Source organism: Vitis riparia, chromosome 7, assembly GCF_004353265.1.
Source record: "Vitis riparia cultivar Riparia Gloire de Montpellier isolate 1030 chromosome 7, EGFV_Vit.rip_1.0, whole genome shotgun sequence".
NCBI lineage: Eukaryota > Viridiplantae > Streptophyta > Magnoliopsida > Vitales > Vitaceae > Vitis > Vitis riparia.
Genome location: NC_048437.1, coordinates 26069900 through 26087271, shown reverse-complemented (window position 1 = coordinate 26087271; position 17372 = coordinate 26069900). Strand labels below are relative to the sequence as shown.

The following is a 17372-nucleotide window of genomic DNA, read 5'->3' as shown; positions in this document are numbered from 1 at the left end:
CAAAACTTGAAAGGTTAAGGAAGACAATGAGTCTTCTCATCTTTGTAACTTTATAAAACTTAAGAGGTTAAGTGTAAGAGAATTACACATTTGAGATTAAATCATGTTTAATGTGTGAATTAAACATATGATTTAATTTTTTGAATGTTACAAAGATGAAGAGATTGAGGAAGACAATGAGTTTTTCTCATCCTTGTAACCTTTTTTCAACCCTAAGAGTGCTTTATATGACTTTTCTTCTTTTTGAAATCTTATGCAGAAAAGTAAAAAGGTTTGATCAATCCCAAAACTATTTCCATTAGTTCCCTAAAGATTTCTAGAAGTGGGAGGAAATAGAGTCTTTGGACAAAGTTCCAAGAACTTGTTTGAGCCTTTCTTGTGTTATTCTTCTTCTTGTTCTTATTTTGTAACTTTGAGAGTTTTATTGTATCAAAGTGAGTGTTTGAGAGTGTTTCTTTTCTCCATTGTATCCAAATTTTCCTAACAATCAAAAACTCTATCTTCAATGGAAGGAGAGACTATCAAGATTATGAACCAAGACCTTGTGAGGTTGGACAGTTTTGATGGTTCCAACTTCACTAGGTGGCAAGACAAGGTGAGATTCCTTCTCACAGCACTCAAGATTTTCTACATCCTTGATCCTACCTTGGTACCGTTATCGGAACCGAAGAAAAATGAGATATCTCCATATGAGTTATGGAAAGGAAGGAAGCCTAATATAGGTTACTTCAAAGTGTGGGGGTGTCTTACTTATTGGAAGAAAACGGATCCAAATAAAACAAAATTGGGTCCAAAAGCCATTAAGTGTGCATTTATAGGCTATGCCTCAAATAGCAAAGCTTATAGGCTATTAGACTTGGAGTCTAATGTGATAATTGAATCAAGAGAGGTAGAGCTCTTTGAGAATTTGTTGAGTGATAGCAATTCTCAAGTACCTACTAGTGTTGGAGAGTCTCAAGAGGAGACACCTTCAAAGGTTGTTGAGCAACCCATTGTGCCTCGGAAAAGCCAAAGAGCTAGAAAAGAGAAAGTGTTGGGATCGGATGAGATTGACTCTCAAATAAAATAAAAATAAATAAATAAATAAAAATTCCTTTTACTTAATAGAAGGAAATAGAGAAGATATTATAATAAAAATTCCTATAGCACTTCAAATAGAGGAGGATCCCAAAACATACAAAGAAGCTATGACTTCTAGAGATGTTGCTTTTTGGAAAGAGGCTATCAATGATGAAATGGATTCAATTATGTCCAACCAAACATGGGAATTGGTAGACCTTCCACTAGGATCTAAACCAATAGGGTGCAAGTGGGTATTTCGAAAGAAATATCACACCGATGGCATGATTCAAACCTTTAAGGCTAGATTAGTAGCTAAGGGGTTTAAACAAAGAGAATGTATTGATTATTTTGATACCTATGCGCCGGTGGCTAGAACAACATCGATTAGGATATTGTTTGCTTTGGCATCAATTCATAATCTATTTGTTCATCAAATGGATGTCAAAACGACATTCTTGAATGGGGATCTCAATGAGGAGGTCTACATGGAACAACCGGAAGGTTTTGTTCTACTGGGGAATGAATCATTATATGGTTTAAAACAAGCTCCCAAACAATGGCACGAAAAATTTGATCATGCTATTCTTTCGGATGGATTTAGACACAACAATGTGGACAAGTGCTTACATTCTAAGACTTGTGATGACTATGTGGTCATAGTGTGTCTATATGTGGATGACATGTTAATCTTGAGTGATGACATGAAAGGAATAATAGAAACGAAAAGGTTTCTATCCTCAACCTTCAAGATGAAAGATCTTGGAGAAGTTGATACTATATTGGGTATCAAAGTGAAAAGAAATAGTGGGGGTTATGCTTTGAACCAAACCCACTATATTGAGAAAGTAGTTAGCAAATTTAGTCATCTCAAGATTAAAGATGCTAACACTCCATTTGATTCAAGTATAAAACTTGAAAAGAATGATGGTAGATCGGTGGCTCAACTTGAGTATGCAAGTGCAATTGGAAGTCTTATGTATGCTGCTCAGTGTACTAGGGCTGACATTTCATTTGCAGTTAGTAAACTAAGTAGGTTTATTAGCAATCTAAGCGTGGAACATTGGAAAGCTATTGGTAGAGTTCTTGGTTACCTAAAGAATACCAAAGAACTAAGCCTCCAATATTCAAAGTTTCCTGCTATACTTGAAGGATATTCAGATGCAAGCTGGATATCGAGTGTGTGAGATAATTTATCTACCACAGGTTGGGTGTTTACACTTGGTGGTGGGCTGTCTCTTGGGGATCCAAGAAACAGACTTGTATATCACACTCAACCATGGAGGCAGAGTTTATAGCTCTAGTTGCAACTGGAAAAGAAGCTGAGTGGCTTAGGGATCTCATGATGGACATCCCTTTTACTGCAAATAATGTGTCAACAGTGTCGATACATTGTGACAGTCAAGCCACTCTAGCTCGTGCGTACAGTGGAGTGTACAATGGGAAGTCTAGACATATAAACATTAGACATGAGTATGTAAGACAATTAATTCAAAATGGAATCATCTCAATCTCATTTGTGAGGTCAAGTGGAAACTTGGTGGATCCTTTTACTAAACCTCTTACAAGAGATTTAGTAAGGATAACATCTAGAGGGATGAGACTAAAACTCCTTAAATAAAATTCACCAATGATGGTAACCTAACTTAATACTAAGAAATGACTAGTCTTAAGTTCAATAGGTAAAAACAAGTCATTGATAAGTGGGTTGTGGCAGCATTAGAACATGTGAGTTCCATCTATGATGATTAATGTTGGTTGTTACCGTTGGAGGGTTAAGCTTAAAGCTTTTAATGAAATTCAGTCTATATGTGACAAGCATCTTAAAGGTAACAAGGATGCTGGAAGAATTTCACCTATGTGAACTTAGGGGTGGTGCCGTCTCTCATGAGAGTTGGAGTTTCTTTCAAGAAAGTTCATGAATGGATTGAGCACATGGCCATAAAAGTGTTAAGCAAGAAAATAATGGGCACTCGTGTGGTTAGTGGAAGTGTGTGTGTTGTTACCGGTTTCGTTACAAGGAATAACTGGTTCAATGCTACAAGAAACCTGGGATTTCAATGGAGCTTTGTGACAATTACTCTAAGGTAAAATTCAAATCGAAAGATATTTTATTTTATGCATTTTCACTGTTGAGGTTATAAGGGTTGATGTTTATTTTTAACCAAGTGGGGGATTGTTATATTTATATAAATAAATAAATAAATATATATATATATATATATATATATATATATATATATATATATATATATATATATTGTTGGTTAAAAATAAAGTGTAAGAAGAGTTACACTTTTGAAAAATAACTTTTGAAAATAAAGTGTAAGAAGGGTTACACTTTTAATGTGTAAATTAAACACACGATTAAGTTTTGAAATGTTACAAAACTTGAAAGGTTAAGGAAGACAATGAGTTTTCTCATCTTTGTAACTTTATAAAACTTAAGAGGTTAAGTGTAAGAGAATTACACATTTGAGATTAAATCATGTTTAATGTGTGAATTAAACATATGATTTAATTTTTTGAATGTTACAAAGATGAAGAGATTGAGGAAGACAATGGGTTTTTCTCATCCTTGTAACCTTTTTTCAACCCTAAGAGTGCTTTATATGACTTTTCTTCTTTTTGAAATCTTATGCAGAAAAGTAAAAAGGCTTGATCAATCCCAAAACTATTTCCATTAGTTCCCTAAAGATTTCTAGAAGTGGGAGGAAATAGAGTCTTTGGACAAAGTTCCAAGAACTTGTTTGAGTCTTTCTTGTGTTATTCTTCTTCTTGTTCTTATTTTGTAACTTTGAGAGTTTTATTGTATCAAAGTGAGTGTTTGAGAGTGTTTCTTTTCTCCATTGTATCCAAATTTTCCTAACAATTGAGAGATGTAGTTATGAGCTCAGCTGCAGCTCCAGTTTATTTCCCATCGCGTAATTTCAAAGCTGATGGCAGACTACACAACCTTGTGGATGGTGAACTTGCAGCCAACAATCTTGTAAATGTTCTTCATACACAGGCCTTTATGGGACCATCTTTTAAAGATTTGTTGCCATATGTATACACAATTCATTCATCATTCTTTGTGAAGCTATCCCTTACTGCGCAGACATTGCTTGCAATAAAAGAAGCAGCCCACATATTTGGAAACCGAGATTATAATAACTATCTGATTGTCTCCCTTGGTGCTTGCTCTGAAGAAGAACATCACAACTTCATTGATTTAAAGGGTCCACTTCCTTGGATAATAGACCTGAAGAGAGGAACACCACCTTTGGCCATCGTGCTGTTTAAGACATCAGCTGACAGGGTAGATGCATACACATTATTTGTCCTTGGAGTTGGAGGCCGGATTTCTAGTCAGAACTTTCTCCGGATCCAGGTAATTAAATGCACTTATATGAAATAGCTTAGCAATCCAAACAAGCTCCCATTAAAACTGATCAGAGATCAAGATATAGGAGTGAATTGGATCAGATTGATCTCAATTTTTACATTACTAAGGAAAAGAAAATTTGACCCAGGACAATACATTGAAGCCTGAGCAGCTCAAAATGGATGACGCAATAAAGATAACTTTGATACCCTGATTGATATCGCTCAAAGACTTCTAGAGAAGCCTGTTTCATTCCCTAGCTTGGTGATTGGTCAACAATTACCAATGACTACCAACCGGGATGTTCTCATGAGATAATGAGCTAACAGGAAAGGTGATTTATTGCAAAAAGCATTTGTAGCCTTTTTAACATTTGAAAACAATTCTCTTGATAAAAAATTTCAAGAGTCAGAAATGTTAGCAGTGTTTCCTGTAGGGTTATTTGATTAAAAAGTAATTGAAAACTCAATTTTCAAAATTTAACCCTTCATCATTTTTTGACCTTATTTTAACAAAAATATCCATATTGTTTTCTTGTAATAAACATTTATGTCAAAAATAAGTTATTCTTCAAATAAAAGTATAAGATGGGATAAATTTACAAATATGGGATTATGTCACCCCTTTTAATCAATTATTTCTTTCTTATACTCACCATCAAATTGATTCTTACAATTGGTTTACGAGTCATGGTTCACTTTGTTGCATCCTCATATCATCACCCATTTTTACTATATATTGGTTGTGATTTCTCTCTTGCAACTTTGCTACAATACTCTCCAATGAAAAGAAGAGGAGGGTAGTTCTTCGTCCTATGTCTTTGGCTTCTTAATGTATTCAACCATTTATTTTCTTTTTCTCTTTTTTCTTTACGAGCTTTATATTTTGTTTTACCAATAAGAAGAGAAAAAAACACTTTGAATTTGATGTATGGGAATATGGTTATTGTTGGTCCTATGAGAAATAATGGATGTGAATTCTATGTCTTAATGAATAATTCTCTTTCGAATGGAGTTATTCTTCATGGTAGTACCGTAAATCTTGACATCATTTATTCAATATAAAATATGTATTATAACATGGGGGGTAAGGGTGGCAATTCGTGACAATGGTTGTATTTATGTTGTGTCAAAGATTATATATATGCCAAATAAGTCATTTCAAACACTGTATAGATAATAATTATATTAAAAATATAAACTCATATACTTCATAATTATTAAATAGGTAGTATGTCATATAGCTCATTTAACTAATCTAATAATCAAGTTGACTTAAGTTTTATAATGTTTGTATGGTTAATGTTCCAACATATATGTTTATGATTTAATTGGTTTATTTATTTAAAATAAGTAAAATATGATTAAATATTTTAAAATTATAATTAGGTTAATCCATGTGATTATTAAAATGAAGATGAAAATTTTAATTTTTCCCCTCTTCCCTTGTTACCTTCCTATTCTTTTTTCCCTCTTTGTGTGTCCTGTTTGTGAAACCAATGTTTGGTTAATCTTGATTTTGATGATAACAAAACAAGATTTTGATGATAACAAAACAAGATTTAGAACTAATAATTTTAAGTGTGATTAGGCAAGACGACTTTCAAAATGGCAATCCAAAGACAAATCAAACGAAGGAGAAATCATGAAGAAGAAGACCACCTCAAAGAGAAGAGTTTTTCAAAACCAAAGCTTCTTAAGATCTCTTTGTAAGGTTGTTGGTACACTAGGACTTTCATGCATTTTATTATTTATTTATGCATAAAAATCATCCAAGAGTAATATTGTTTTAAATATCTTAATAATTGAATAATTTCATGTTTTCAACTAAAACTTTGTGTTAAATGATTTTCAAATTTGTGTTAAAAGGTTTTAAGTTGAAAAAGGTTGAGTGTTGAGCCAAAAAAAATGGCTCAACCGGTTCAACCGGTCGACCGGTTGTGCTCGTCCGGTCGAGGACCGGTTGAGGACTGGTTGAGGTCCGATTGAGATCCGGTTGAGACCCAACGGTCACTTTTCCTAACGGCTAGTCAATCGGTTGACCCCTAGCTCGACCGGTCGAACCTCCAATGGCTAGTATGACTTTTTTCTTCTATAAAAAGGCTCCAAACTTCATTGTTTCACAAGCTAAACCTTCCTAAATCTTTCTTGATTATATTTGAGCCTTGGAAGAGTATATTTGAGTGCACCATTATTTCAAAACTTGCATATCTTTAGTGCACCATTCAATCCTAGTTTTTCTTGTATCTTTGAACCTAAAGTTCTATTACTAGGATTTTGAGAGATCATTATTTGTATATCTTTGTGAGGAATTTTCTCAAGTGAGGGGTATCACTTGAGAGGTTGTTCAAGAGATGGATATCTCTTGAAAAAGTGTAAAGGGTGTTTGGAGCCAAAAGTCCAAGAGGGTGAATTGGAACCATAATCCAATTGTAAAGAGATTGGAAACTTAGTTGAAACTTCAAGATACTGGAACCCTCACTCGGTTAGGAGGTTGAGGAGAGTGGACGTAGGCAAGGAAGTGCCGAACCACTATAAACTCTCGTGTTTGCACCCTCTCTTCCCTAACTCTTTTAAATTATATGCAATTGTGTTTATTTTGTTTATTATATATTTGCATATAATTGTCTCTTATTTTTGCATAGTTTAAATTTGTGACAAAGAGACCATCACCCTATTTACCCTCCCCTCTAGGGTGATTACCATAGTTTGGATTAGCCTCAAATTCCTAACACTGTTAATTAAGTTATGAAAAATAGTTTCTATAAACACGTACAAAAAATTTATTCATGAAACATAGAAACCAATAAAAATTAAACTAAGACTTTATTTAGAAAGTATTTTTGAAAAATGATTTTGGAAAATAAGACCCTCAATTATTGTTTTGAAAAGCTTTTTGTTTTAAAAAATAAAAAAGTAGAAAAATATGTTTGACAATCAAAGGATAAAAAAACAATATGTTTGTTCTTAAAAACATAAAACATAGTGTTTTTGGGCAATATATTTTAATTATTTTCTTAAGGGTGTTTAAAAAATAATTATATAAATATAGAGAATGATTGAAAATAAAACATTACATTAAAATCATGCTTAAAAAATATTTGAAAACACAGAAAATCAATTAAAGACATTCTAAGTTCTTAAATAAAATTTTGTTTTTGAAAGCATTAGAGAATTGTTTTTAATACCGTCAACCAACTCTAACTTTTCAGACATCCTTCAAGCTATTATTCGAAATAATAAAGAAACTTAAAGATTTGTTTACTAAATGTTTTCAAAAAAACAATAAATAAATCTTGTTGAGAAAAAACAAAAGGAAAACATGTTTGGTAACTAAAAAACAAAAAACAAATTTTAAAAAAAAAAGGGGAAACATGGGTTTTTTAAAACATATTTTAATTGTTTTTCACTTGATTTCCAATAGCTGCTTACAAAATAATGACACGAATACCATAAATAATTTATAAAGTACTCTCTGAAAATTTATTTTTAAAAAATATTTGGAAACATAGAAAACAAATTGAAAACATTACAAGTTGCCAAAACATTTTTGTTATGGAAAACAACATATAGTTGTGAAAAATTGATGTACTTTTTGTGATAGTTTTCGAAAACGTTCCAACAGATGGGGGAGGTGTCTGCACTGAATAGATAGTGGAGATGTTTAACCCCCACGCAAGGGAGCAGGTGCCACTTGCCAGAAGGTTCATCCCTCAAGTGAAGGCAGAAAAGGGAAACCAGAAGTGGGAAATACAGCATCAGCATCATTCTTCATTGTCCTTTGCTTGTTTAGGTGAAAATGCCAAAATTGGTGTTGTACTCAATACTCCCATTCCTCAAATTGGAGAGAAGTGATTCCCTCAAGTGTGGAAAAGACGTTTGGATTCATTTCCACAGCATTAGGAAATACAAAAGGTAGCTAGAATCAAAGTCAAAGAAAATCTCTTGCTTGCTACAGGTATAAAACTGGATGCCAAAGAATAAATCAACCTGCAGGCTGCTCTATATATAGAGACAACCAGCCAACCTCCTTCCTCACTCCTGCATACATACTCTTTGAACCACCATTTGCATACTTAAAAGGATTCCATAATTATCACTAATGGCTTCAACACAGGGATCGTCGGCTACGACCAACAGGAAAGTAATCACCATACTTAGCATTGATGGAGGAGGGTTCCGAGGCATTATCCCTGCAGTCATCCTATCCGCCCTTGAGGCCGAACTTCAGGTTTCTCTTACCATATCCTTTTGTCATTTCACATTCTTATTTTTTTTCAAAATTGTAGTGCTGAAAATTACCATCAGGTACTGGCAGAAGGCGTACTTGCTAAAGCCAAAAGGGGTATATACATATACATGCATGTTTTGATTGGCAGGATATGATATGTCACCGGTCTCTTATCTCTTATCTCTTATCGCATCCCGTATTATATGTAACACACCAAAAAGACTGGTAATGGTGCATATCTTGGAGAGTTGAGGTGAATTGACAAGGGAAAAAACAATTTTGTGATTTTTGTTATATGCTATTGCAAACAGAGACTTGATGGCCCTGATGCCAGGATTGCAGATTACTTTGATCTCATTGCGGGCACAAGCACAGGGTCAATTGTTACAGCCTTTCTTACAACCCCATATCCACTTCCTAGTGCTTCAAATGGATCCACAACAAATCCTCCTCGCGAAGCAAAAGATATCCAGAACTTCTACATTGAGCATGGCCCGGAAATATTTGCTAAGGAAGAAGACCCTGTTCAAACCAGGTACACTGAGACTGTGAATGGGAGAGAAAAAAGCAAGAAGAGCGTAATATTTTAATCCAAATTAATTTCCTTGTGGTTGACAGTAAATCAGAAAGCTTCCTCGATGGGTTGAAACATTTGATTGTTCAAGGGGTGGAGAAGGTGCTGGAATACAAATATCGTCCATCCCGTCTTAGTGAGAAAGTGGATGAACAGCTTGGGAAAATTCGGTTGGCTGACACACTAACCAATGTTCTTGTCCCTGCTTATGATATTCAACACCTAAAACTAGTCACCTTCTCTTCTCACCAGGTCATCAATTTTTTTACATGATCAAGCATTAGTATTCATTCTTCTCATATTTGTATTTTCCATAGCATAAGACTCTGGGCCTATAATGCAGGCTTTAAAAGCCTTCTACATGATCACCTCATGCAAACATGAGGTCTTAGTTGTGTCCTATAGGTTTCCATAGCATAAGACTACAGGCTTATAATGTTGGCTTTAAAATCCATCCTCGTATAGGCATAACATTCTCATCATGTTTCATAGGATTGCGAGACCAAGTTGACAAACATGGGGTTAGAGATCGACTTTGATATCATTTGTAATAACTGTCTTCCAATCATATAGATATTGTGTCTTTTAGAACAAGGGGTCTTATGGCTTTAAACACATTTATATAATTGAAAGGAGCTCCAATATATATAATATTATAATTTTTTTTTCCTTATCTGATATGGGACATGACATATGATGCATGTTGCATTTATGGTTGCAGGCAAGAAAGGCAGACTCATCAGTAAAATTGAGAGATGTAGTTATGAGCTCAGCTGCAGCTCCAGTTTTTTTCCCATCTCATAATTTCGAAGCCGATGGCAGAATGTACAACCTTGTGGATGGTGGAGTCGCAGCCAAAAATCCTGTAAATCCTCTTCATACACAGGCCTTTAAGGGATCATATTTTCAAGATTTGTTGCCATTTGTATACACGATTCATTCATCATACTTGATGAAGCTGTCCCCTCTGTGCAGACATTGCTTGCAATACAAGAAGCAGACCATATATTTGGAAACCGAGATTCGAATTATCTGATTCTCTCCCTTGGCACTTGCTCTGAAGAAGAACACCAGAACTTCATTGATTTAACGGGTCCACTTCCTTGGATGATAGACCTTAAGAGAGGAACACCACCATTGGCCAACGTGCTGTTCAAGACATCAGCTGACATGGTAGATGCATACACATTATTTGTCCTTGGAGTTGGAGGCCGGATTTCTAGTCAGAACTTTCTCCGGATCCAGGTAATTAAATGCACTTACATGAAATAGTTGAGCAATCCGAACAAGTTCCCATTAAAACCGATCAAAGATCAAAGATATAGGAGTGAATATTATCAGATTGATCTCAATTTTTACATTACTAAGGAAAAGAAAATTTGAACCAGGACAATACATTGAAGCCTGAGCAGCTCACAATGGATGATGCAAGTAAAAAAAACTTCGAAAGCCTGATTGATATCGCTCAAAGACTTCTAGAGAAGCCTGTTTCTTTCCCTAGCTTGGTGATTGGTCTGCAACCAATGACTACCAACCGAAAAGCTCTCATGAGGTAATGAGCTAACAGGAATGGTGATTTAGAGCAAAAAGTGTTTCTAGCTTTTCTAACATTTGAAAACAATTCTTTTGATAAAAATTTTCAAACGTTAGAAAGGTTAGAAGTATTTCCTATAATCACCATCAAATCGATTCTTATAATTGGTTTACAAGTCATTGTTCACCTTGCTGCCATCCTCATATCATCCCCCATTTTTACTAGATATTGATTGTTATTTCTCCCTTGCAGCTTTGCTAGATTACTGTCTGAAGAAAAGAAGAGGAGGGGTGGTTCTTCATCCCACGTCTCTGGCTTCTTAATGTGTTCAATTATTTCTTCTCTTTTTCTCCTTTTTCTTTACAAGCTTTATATGGTGTTTTACCAATAAAAAAAAAAAAAGAGAAAAATTCTTTGAATTTGATGTCTAGGAATATGGTTATTGTTTGTCCCTATTAGAAATAAAGGATGTACATTCCATGTCTTAATGAATAATTCTCTTTTAGATGGACCTATTTATCAAAAGAAAAAAATCTCTTTTAGATGGAGCTAGTTTTCGCAACAGCACCATAAATCTTGACGTCATGTATTTAGTATAAAAGATGTATTATAACATGGAGTAAGGATGACAATTTGTGTTAGTGGTCATATTTATGTCGTGTCAAAGCTTAGACAGATGTTAAATAAGTCATTTCAAGCACAACACAAATAATAATTATATTAAAAATATAAACTCATATATTCTATATAATTATTAAACAGATAACATGTTTAGTAACTCATTTAATAACCAAATTAATTTAAATTTCATGAATCTATATGATTAGTGTTCAAATAAGATATGTTTATAATTTAATTGATTTATTTATTTAAATCAAATTTAAAATGAGTAAAATATGGTTAAATAGTTTAAAATTGTAATTAGATTAATCAATATGATTATTAGAGGGACTAATTCCATCAAATTTCGTATTATGTGGGTTGATCCAAAAGTTACCTATTATTTCTTATATAGATTATGCGGGCATTCGAAATTTGATCCCAATATGATTACACTCATCCTAAACCCACAAAAAATGCATTGGGTTCTAATTAAGGCTGCTGCAGTTGCTTATTCAGATGGTAAAAGCCCATGCTGCTCAGGATAGGCTGATCCTTCTAAACTATTTCACATCAGGACAGGATGATGCGCAGCTCCAATGCAGTAGGCAAGTGCAGGAGCCATTTTTGGATGATCCAAACCCCTGCAACCTTACGAAGAGGACTCAAAAAATCCTATAAACCCCCCAACATCCAGGATGCCAAAAATCTTGCTATTGCTCCCCTAAATCTAGACCACCCTGTTTTATCCTTACTATCAAAATGCCAAACCATGGCCCATTTCAATCAAATACATTGCCTAATGATCACCACTGGCATGTCCCGTGATGCTTTTCCGGCTAGCAGATTACTTATAGCTAGTTCATTCTCTTTGAGTCCTCCAAACATTCACCTGGCTTATGTTGTATTTTCGCAAATGCAAAGCCCTGATGTATACTCATACAACATTATGATTAAGGCCTTTTCACAAACTTCACATCCACTTGATTCCCTCCACTTTTACCACAAGCTGCTCCACCAAGGCCTATACCCCAATGAGTACACTTTCTGTTTTGTGCTCACTTCATGTGCCCAAGCCTTGGCTCTCCAAGAGGGCAAACAAATACAAGCCCAATTAATCAAACACCTCTCTTTGGGCAGTGTCTATGCTAGTACCTCTCTTGTTCGCTTGTATGGCAAATGTGGTGACATCCGTAGGGTAGGGCTTTACAAGCATTCGTGGAAATGTCTCACAGAACTGAGGTCTCATGGGGCGCAGTAATTGATGCTTATATTGATCAAGGTTTTTTGACGGATGCATTGCAATTGTATGCAAAGATGAGGAGTTTGGGACATTCAGCAAGCAATGCAATCTTGGTGGGGGCATTTGGTGCTTGTGCTAAGCTGCAGGACTTGGCACTGGGGAGGATTATTCATGGGCAAGTTGAGGCCATGGGGCTACAACTCAATGTGACCCTTGGAACAAGTCTGGTTGACATGTACTCAAAATGTGGAGCTATCGAAACGGCCATGGAGGTATTCTCTAGGATGCCTGTGAAAAGTGTTGCATCATGGAATTGCATGATCAAAGGTCTGGCAATGAATGGTGGGGGAAGCGCAGCAATTGGCTTGTTTAAGGAGATGCAGGCGTCTGGTTTGGGACCCAACAGTGCAACCTTTGTGGGTGTCCTGCATGCATGCAGTCATGGAGGGCTAGTGAATGAAGCACTCGAATACTTTTCGTGTATGAGAGAGTTGTACGGGATTGAAACTAATGTTAAGCATTATGGGTGCATGGTTGATCTCTATGGCCGAGCTGGGAAGCTTGAGAAGGCCATGGATGTCATCAGAACGATGCTCATGAAACTGGATATTGTAATCTGGGGAGCATTGTTAGTTGGGTGCAAGAAGCATGGCAACGCAAAGCTTGGGGAGCTGGTAGGAGCACAGATTATGAAGCTGCAACCACACAAGGTTTCTGGGTGCTCGAGTCTTTCGGATATGTATGCGATGGATGGGCGATGGGAGGATGTGATCAGTGTAAGGAGGATGATGCTGGACATGGATGTTGGGAGGGAACCTGGATGTAGCACCTTGACTTAATTTTTAGTTATTTGGAGATAATAAATCCTTGGCAGAATTACTTACCAATCCCTCTCTTAAGAGAATTCCAAGAATAACTGCAGCACAAATAGCAATAGGGAAATGGTCTCAGGTTTTAAAACACCTGCTAACCAAAAGTAGTTTTAATTCTGAAACATGGTTGAGAGGTACCGGAAATTTGTAACTTGAAATTTTCTGGGAAATAGTGGCTTCAATTCTCATAGACTGTATTTACATCAGAGATGCCATAAGTTCGGTTCATATTAGCCTGCAAATCCAACCTAGCAAACAAAAAACTACTTCAACTCCTCCAAGCCTAGAATCCAACTCCCCTGCCTGGGGCATCTTAAGAGGATACAGTACTGTCATCATATTTGTAGGGACTCTGTACAACAAATTAGTTTATCACACTGAAGGCAAGATTTGACATTTTTCTTTTCCTATTTTTGACTTCATGCCCCCGTGGACCCATAGATCAGATTACAGCTGATATGGAAATTCATGGATCTGGCTTTCAATTCTGATTCCCAGAGCTCAAAACTTGCTTTCAAGTCAAGCTCAACATACAGGTGTTGGCTGGACATAAAGGTACCCCTGAGGAAAGATAAAAGAAAAAGGAAGAAGATGCTTTAATCTATCGAATACTCAGACGTCAGCAGAAAGGAGTAAGTTAAAGACTGTAAATTCTAGCCCACATTTTTGAGTTAAAACTTCAGAAATACACATGATTTTGATGAATAAAAAATGACAATTTGCCAATCATGAGCAGTTTTTGTCAGGCAACATTAATTTCACCTTGACCTCAATTTATCAATCTGAAGCCTTTAATTTTCTGGGTCTTTTAGACTGAGCCGGTGATGGTGGAGCAGGTGCCTTGAGAACCAGGATTACAAATAAAAACAATATTACATTTCAGACAAGAGGGGGAAACAAGGAAGACGTATAAAAATGATTGAAGGTAAACAAAACAGAAAAAAACTGATACTTACCTTGCGTTTCTGGTCCCTTTTGCCAACTCTTTCACCTAAAATCCAATCATATTATTAAATAGTTGCAGAAAAGTTCATTGATTTTATCTAAAAATAAAAAACTATAAAAAGGAAAAATACTATGCTATATAAAGAAAACTCAAAAACACCCATTATCACATGATATATTACCTCCGAAACTTATGGAGTCAGGAATAAACGTCCGATCCTGTTCCCCAGTGCGGTGGGATCGCTGTCAATAGTTTCATAGACCAAATCAAACCAAAATTTTAGATTCAAAAGATGCAGACATATATATTTGCGATAAACTCATTCTTTGAATGACAAACTAGCATGTGTAGCTCCATAATTAGAAGGGAAAAAATCAGTACACTCACCTTAGGTGTGCCTTTGAAATGGATAGGATTTGTAAATGGAAAAGGATTTCAAACACGTGGTAGCATCTTATGAAAGTGCTGAATTCCTTATAGAAAAGGCTGAATCTGATTTAAAATTCATTAAAATAGAAGATAAGATACAATTTCTGGTTTTTTGAAATCATCCTTACTATTCTCTGTTCTTTGCAACTTGTTATGTGTTTCTTCCCTTTCTTATTCCATCATTATTACCATTGTTCTTCTCTTGGTCCACCTTTATCATAATTGGTCACTTGGATTAAGATTTTTAGATTTTTTACATATTTGAAATCTCCATATAATCAAATGAGCTTGATGATCTTTTTTCTTTTCAGGTTTAGAATATTTTCTCTCATATAAACCTCTAAACCTAGATGTATATGTGATTTGTTAATTTTTAAATATTTAACTAGATTCTTATTTAGATAAGAAAGGAAGATAGTTCCATGGAAATGTATTATATCTTTTTAATTTTTTTATAAGTCAAATTATTCTTCAAGTAGTATAGGTTTATTTGATTTTGCAGGATTTGAACCTTTTGTGGTGAATCAGTCATCCATTATTTATAAATCTGGGATAATAATAAATTCATACATTGTATTTAAAATAATAAATTTTTTTCTTATGATTTAAGAAGTTCTACAATGGGGTGTGTGTGCGTATACACACACAAAAATCGGTTTCTTTTCCATTGCGTACACACACAATGGAAATATTTGCTAAGAAAGAAGACCCTGTTGAAACAAGGTACACTGGAACTGTGTGAAAGGGAGAGAAAAAGCAAGAAGAACGTAAGATCTTAATCCAAATTAATTTCATTGTGGCTAACAGCAAATCAGATAGCTTGCTCACTTGGTTGATAGAATTGATTGTTTCTGGGGCGGAGATGGTGTTGAACTTTCTCCTAAACTACAGATATGGTCCTTCCCGTCTTAGTGAGAAAGTGGATGAACAGCTGGGGGAAATTCGGTTGGTTGACACACTAACTAATGTTCTTGTCCCTGCTTTTGATATTCAACACCTTAAACTAGTCGCCTTCTCTTCTCACCAGGTCATCAATTTTTTACATGATCAAACATTAGTATTCATTTTTCTCATATTTGTATTTTCCATAGCATAAGACTTCGAGCCTATAATGTTGGTTTTAAAATCCACCATCGTGCAAACATAATGTCCTAGTTATGTTTTAAAGGATTGCGAGGTCAAATAAACAAATACAAGGTTGGTGATCAACTTTAATATCATTTGTAATAACTCTTTTTCCCAATCATGTGGATATTGTTCTTTCTAGGCCAAAGGGTCTCACAGCTTCAAAACACATCAAGATGATTAAGAGGAGCTCATATATAGATATAGCGTTAAGAACTTTCTTCCTTTCCATTGTGGGAGGATATCACATATGATGCAGGTAATTGCATTTATGGTTGCAGGTAAGAAAGGCAAACTCATCAATAAAATTGAGAGATGTAGTTATGAGCTCAGCTGCAGCTCCAGTTTATTTCCCATCCCATGATTTCAAAGCTGATCGATGGCAGACTGTACAACCTTGTGGATGGTGGACTTGCAGCCTACAATCCTGTAAATCATTTTCATGCACAGGCCTTTATGGGATCATATTTTAAAGATTTGTTGCCATTTGTATGCACAATTCATTCATTATGCTTGATGAAGCTATCCCTTCTGCGCAGACATTGCTTGCAATACAAGAAGCAGCCCACATATTTGGAAACCGAGATTATAATAACTGTCTGGTTGTCTCCCTTGGTACTTGCTCTGAAGAAGAAGAACATCACAACTTCATTAATTTAAAGGGTCAACTTCCTTGGATAATAGACCTGAAAAGAAGAACATCACCTTTAGCCAACGCGCGGCTTAAGACATCAGCTGACATGCTAGATGCATACACATTATTTGTCCTTGGAGTTGGAGGCTGGATTTCTAGTTAGAAATTTCTCGGAATCTAGGTAATTAAATGCACTTACATAAAATACTAAGCAATCCAAACAAGTTCCCATCAAAACTGAAAGATCAAGATATAGGAGAGAATTCTATCAGATTGATCTCAATTTTTACATTACTAAGGAAAAGAAAATTTGAACAAAGACAATACATTGAAGCCTGAGCAGCTCAAAATGTATGATGCAAGTAAGGAAAACTTCAATATCAAGATTAATACTGCTCAGACTCCTAGAGAAGCTTGTTTCACTCCCTAGCTCGGTAATTGGTCTGCAGCCAATGAATACCAACCAAGATGCTCTCATGAGGTAATGAGCTAATAAGAAAGGTGATTTAAAGCTTGTATAGTAATGATTTTAAAAAACGTTTCTAACTTTTTTTAATATTTAAAAATATTTCTTTGAATAATTTTTTTTTAATTGTTAGAAATGTTTCCTAAAATCATTATTAAACAAATTCTTACAATTTGATATCAATGGATATTTATGAGTCATTATTCACTTTGCTACCATCCTCACATTATCAACCATTTTAACTAGATATTTGTTGTGATTTCTCCCTCCAGCTTTGGTGGAGTCCTATGGAT

General features: G+C 35.2%; 3 protein-coding genes and 1 long non-coding RNA gene across 6 annotated transcripts; 3 read left to right on the top strand and 1 right to left on the bottom strand.

The window, feature by feature from the left end:
- Positions 1 to 8482: 8482 nt before the first annotated feature.
- Positions 8483 to 11271, top strand: LOC117919116 (patatin-like protein 2). Of its 3 annotated transcripts, none has more exons than XM_034836201.1 (8): positions 8567 to 8656; positions 8734 to 8881; positions 8968 to 9191; positions 9275 to 9482; positions 9952 to 10095; positions 10206 to 10475; positions 10619 to 10782; positions 11017 to 11271. In XM_034836201.1, exons 2-8 carry the CDS (start codon positions 8813 to 8815, stop codon positions 11153 to 11155), a joined length of 1218 nt encoding a protein of 405 aa, XP_034692092.1. In that variant the 5' UTR covers positions 8567 to 8656; positions 8734 to 8812; the 3' UTR covers positions 11156 to 11271. The 3 variants fall into 3 exon arrangements, with proteins under 3 accessions (XP_034692091.1, XP_034692092.1, XP_034692093.1); XM_034836202.1 differs by having other exon boundaries at positions 8582 to 8656; positions 8744 to 8881; XM_034836200.1 differs by lacking the exon at positions 8734 to 8881 and having other exon boundaries at positions 8483 to 8656.
- A 1317-nt stretch (positions 11272 to 12588) lies between these two features.
- LOC117918205 (pentatricopeptide repeat-containing protein At5g48910-like) lies at positions 12589 to 13446 on the top strand. The gene has a single exon (XM_034834712.1). The coding sequence runs from the start codon at positions 12589 to 12591 to the stop codon at positions 13444 to 13446; it is 858 nt and encodes a 285-aa protein (XP_034690603.1).
- A 652-nt stretch (positions 13447 to 14098) lies between these two features.
- LOC117919120 lies at positions 14099 to 14529 on the bottom strand. The gene is made up of 2 exons (XR_004652034.1): positions 14436 to 14529; positions 14099 to 14319 (listed from the first exon to the last, which is right to left on the bottom strand). It is a non-coding gene; the product is annotated as an uncharacterized LOC117919120 (long non-coding RNA).
- Positions 14530 to 15536: 1007 nt separating this feature from the next.
- LOC117918204 (patatin-like protein 2) lies at positions 15537 to 16776 on the top strand. The gene is made up of 4 exons (XM_034834711.1): positions 15537 to 15577; positions 15662 to 15881; positions 16261 to 16368; positions 16519 to 16776. Exons 1-4 carry the CDS (start codon positions 15537 to 15539, stop codon positions 16774 to 16776), a joined length of 627 nt encoding a protein of 208 aa, XP_034690602.1.
- Positions 16777 to 17372: the final 596 nt, after the last annotated feature.